At 36.5% G+C, this 3,852-nt stretch overlaps 1 protein-coding gene across 1 annotated transcript in view; it reads left to right on the forward strand.

Annotated features, from left to right (window-relative positions):
* Positions 1 to 3,475, forward strand: part of LOC115246053 (protein HIRA homolog) — a 6,213-nt gene extending 2,738 nt beyond the window's left edge. Inside the window, exons 4-11 of the mRNA XM_029824640.1 lie at positions 53 to 648; positions 782 to 1,057; positions 1,113 to 1,372; positions 1,446 to 2,001; positions 2,323 to 2,512; positions 2,582 to 2,866; positions 2,938 to 3,029; positions 3,149 to 3,475. Coding sequence (XP_029680500.1) covers positions 53 to 648; positions 782 to 1,057; positions 1,113 to 1,372; positions 1,446 to 2,001; positions 2,323 to 2,512; positions 2,582 to 2,866; positions 2,938 to 3,029; positions 3,149 to 3,277 — 2,384 coding nt within the window. The 3' untranslated portion in view covers positions 3,278 to 3,475. The remainder of the gene's footprint in view (positions 1 to 52; positions 649 to 781; positions 1,058 to 1,112; positions 1,373 to 1,445; positions 2,002 to 2,322; positions 2,513 to 2,581; positions 2,867 to 2,937; positions 3,030 to 3,148) is intronic.
* Positions 3,476 to 3,852: the final 377 nt, after the last annotated feature.

A 3,852-nucleotide genomic window follows, 5' to 3' on the forward strand; every position in this document is an offset into this window, starting at 1 on the left:
TATATATATATATATATGTTTTATTATTCGCATCTATTTTTTCTGCATATAGCCTGTGTAAATTGTGTGAGATGGAGCAACAGTGGATTATTGGCATCAGGTGGTGTAGATAAACTCATTATGATTTGGAGATTATCAGGATCAGGTGGAAGTTCAATTTTTGGTGGAAAAGCCAGTGTGGAAGCTTGGAGATGCATTGCAACTTTACGTTCGCACGAAGCTGATGTGCTAGATCTTGCATGGGCGCCACATAGTCCATGGCTGGCTTCAGCTTCGGTGGATAACAGTGTAATAGTGTGGGATGCTTCAAAATTTCCTGCGGTTGTTGCTGTGTTAAAGGGTCATACAGGTTTTGTAAAAGGGATCACTTGGGATCCAGTGGGAAAATATTTAGCGTCTCAATCTGACGATAAAACATTGAGAGTGTGGCGTACTACGGATTGGACAGAAGCAGCATTGATATCTGAACCTTTTGATGAATGTGGTGGAACGACTCATGTCCTAAGGCTTTCTTGGAGTCCGGATGGTCAGTATTTAGTATCTGCCCATGCAATGAATGGAGGAGGACCTACTGCGCAAATAATAGAAAGAGATGGTTGGACACAGGATAAAGATTTTGTTGGACATAGGAAAGCAGTAACTTGTGTTGTATGTACTAAAAATATTTTACTTTTATTTCCTTAATCGAGAGAATATACTTCTATCGAAAATAATATTGAGATATTTATGTAAGAATATGGCATACATATTTGCATAATTTCTCTTTCCTTTTTCTTTGTAGAGATTTAATGGTAATATTCTGCAGAAGAAGCAGCCAGGTTCCTCTAAACCACAACAGTATTGCTGTGTTGCAATAGGATCGCGAGATCGTTCTTTATCTGTATGGTTAACATCATTGAAAAGGCCTCTAGTTGTAATACATGAGTTGTTTACACATTCTGTGCTGGATGCTAGTTGGTCACCGTGTGGTCTTCGCCTTACTGCATGTTCTTGGGATGGAACTGCTGTGTTTATTGAATTCACTCAACAAGAATTAGGGCAACCTCTTGATCCTGCTGTTACTTTTACACATTTTACTTAAGAATTAGTTATTTATTTCTTTGTATTTGTAGAGCAGCCTTCATGAACGATTGTATGGTAAACCATTAGTTCAAGGAAGTTGTATGGTGATGGAAGCACCGGAACTTCTCAATTTGAAACCACCGGTATCAAATCAATCTCTTCAAATGCCATCTGCTCCAAGCATTCCACCGACCACTAATAGTTCAGCTACTTTGGTTAAAGGACCTATTAATAAACAAATTGAAACGAGGACTTCGGATGGTAAAAGGAGAATTACACCTATGTTTATTCCACCACCAGCAGATACGATGTAAATTAGTTTGTCGCGAGAAATTTTAAATTTAATCTTTAATCTTGCATTGAATCTATTTATCAATTTTTAGAGACACAAATATCAGCAGCGGTTTAGGCACACAGACATTCACAAGCAAAGTACAAACAAAAAGTTTAATTGTGATAGAGAAACGCAATGATGTTGTCGCGCCCAATGTTACCTCGTCATCCGCAAAATCGCCCGCTATTGATGTTCCGGCAGTTTCCCTTACATTGAAACGCAAGGAGCAATCAACACCGAGAATACATCACTCTTCACCGAATAAAAGACCTAAATTTGTGTCTGATAAGACTGGAGGTCAAATGTTACTTCCTCCGCTGAAGCCATCCAGCTCATTGTCTCAGCAGGCAGGTCATTATGCCGTGACGGTCACTAATAGTCAGGGCTTAGCTCATTTGCAAGTATTCAGAGGCACAGATTCCGAATCGACATGGGATCTCTACTTAGGATATAGCGCTGTGGCGTTAGCGGCATCACCGGCTGTGATAGCCTTGGGTTTGGAAGATGGAAGTCTTCACACATTTCATCCTGTGAAAGGATCGCGGCCAGCACCGCCATTCGCACCGCCAGCACCATTGGCAAAAGTTCACGCTGTTGGAAACGCGGTATTTTGTTCAATTTCCGATTGTTAATCGATTATTTTTTCTATATAATCATAGTTTTGGAAACATATATGGGAAACATACACATAGAGTGTGTATACGCACGCGTGCGTAAATTTGCAGATTCTTATAATTTTTGTTAACTTGGATCCGACATGCAATAATAATTTTTACATTTATTTCCGAATAAGACTTAGCAATTGTCATAAATGTATTTGGCATATCTATAGCATGAAAAATTAGATTATAATGATTTTAAATCTTGTGATTTTAAACAATGTAATATTGTGTTTGTTTATAGTTATAAAATAATTTATATAATAGGTGATGGTGATATCAAGCTGTGGTGCAGTTCGTGTGTGGGAAATAGGGAATACATGTAGAATGATTGTTTCAACTTCAGCCGCTCATTTGGCTGCGCCTGGAACATCTCTACTATCGTGCACTTTGTACAATGGAATGCCTCATGTAGCATTTACTAACGCACGAGCATATATATATCATAAAGATATGGGTATGGTTATTTCTCCTTTTTTCTTTTCTCATTCATGCATGACTGTAACGATCATTGAATATTGTATAGGAACATGGCTGTTAATTGGAGATAGCCAAGATCCGGTATGGCGATGGTCGTCATTCAATGTACTGAGCACTTCTGGAAATAGAGCTCCTAGGGGACCTTTATCGTCACTGCAAGAAGGATTACTCAGAACAGCAGGCAATACTTTGCCAAATCCACGGTTACCACATAGCGCACCAAGCGTGGTTTCTTATTTAGAACAACAATTGCTTGCATCTAAAGCTCTTGGAAGTGCACAAGAATATGTTTATTGGCTCATGGCCTTAGTGTCATTTTTATTAACACAAGGTGCGTAATGCAATTTGTGTCACGTTTTCGTGCATCTAAGCTATTGAATCGTTTTTATAATATCTTTTTAGATTTGGAGAAACGTCTAAGATTAATTTTGGACGATCTTTTGGGCCCAAGTCACACATCAGCTTCTAAAAGCATGTGGGAACCTGCAATTTTGGTAATATTGTTTATATATCATTAATCTTTAATTAATGATCTTTAATTAATAATCAAATAATTTATGTATTTTTCTTTAATTATACTTTATAATTAATTTATTTCTTATGTCGAATGTAGGGAATAAAAAAGCATAAACTTTTGGGTGATGTATTAGCCGTAATTGGTAGTCATCTTCGTTGGCAAAGGTTATACCTCGAATATTCGGAGCAATTAACGACACTGAAGAATCAAAACCAAATTAATTAATTGGAAGTTCATTCATTACAATGCAAATTCGTTATTTCAAAAACAATGCATGTTTTCTTTTAGATAGTACACATTGTATATTTTTAAAGATATTATTAGGATGTGTAAGACTGTACAGTTTTTATAACATTTGCAGTTTGACATACCACATTTGAGGTATAAATGTATTATAAGGAATAAATAATATTTAGTACAATAGCATTTATCATACATGAAAAAATTACCCGATTTTGTAATCCCATTTTTGCAGTGGATGAAATATTTCAGGAAAGTGGGTGCGGGTAATGATGGTATAAGTTAATAAATTATTATATATATACACACGCACGCGCGTGTGTGCCGTGTACACAGAATATTCCAAAAGCCGAATATCTTTTTAATAACAAATTTTTTCGCCAATTTAGAGATAACTTTTCCTGCATGAAAATGTCGAGGTATCAATAATTTCCGATTATAAGCGATTGAAGAAGAAAGGCCTTTTACTAACTAAATTTTGTGGGGAGTTGAAAGATTAGCACGATAACATTCTTCATTTACCTTAAGATTGAGTTTATTTTAATAAGGGGAGAGGGGGA

The sequence above is a fragment of the Formica exsecta genome, unplaced genomic scaffold (assembly GCF_003651465.1).
Source record: "Formica exsecta isolate Colony F162 unplaced genomic scaffold, ASM365146v1 scaffold138, whole genome shotgun sequence".
NCBI classification, from domain to species: Eukaryota; Metazoa; Arthropoda; class Insecta; order Hymenoptera; family Formicidae; genus Formica; species Formica exsecta.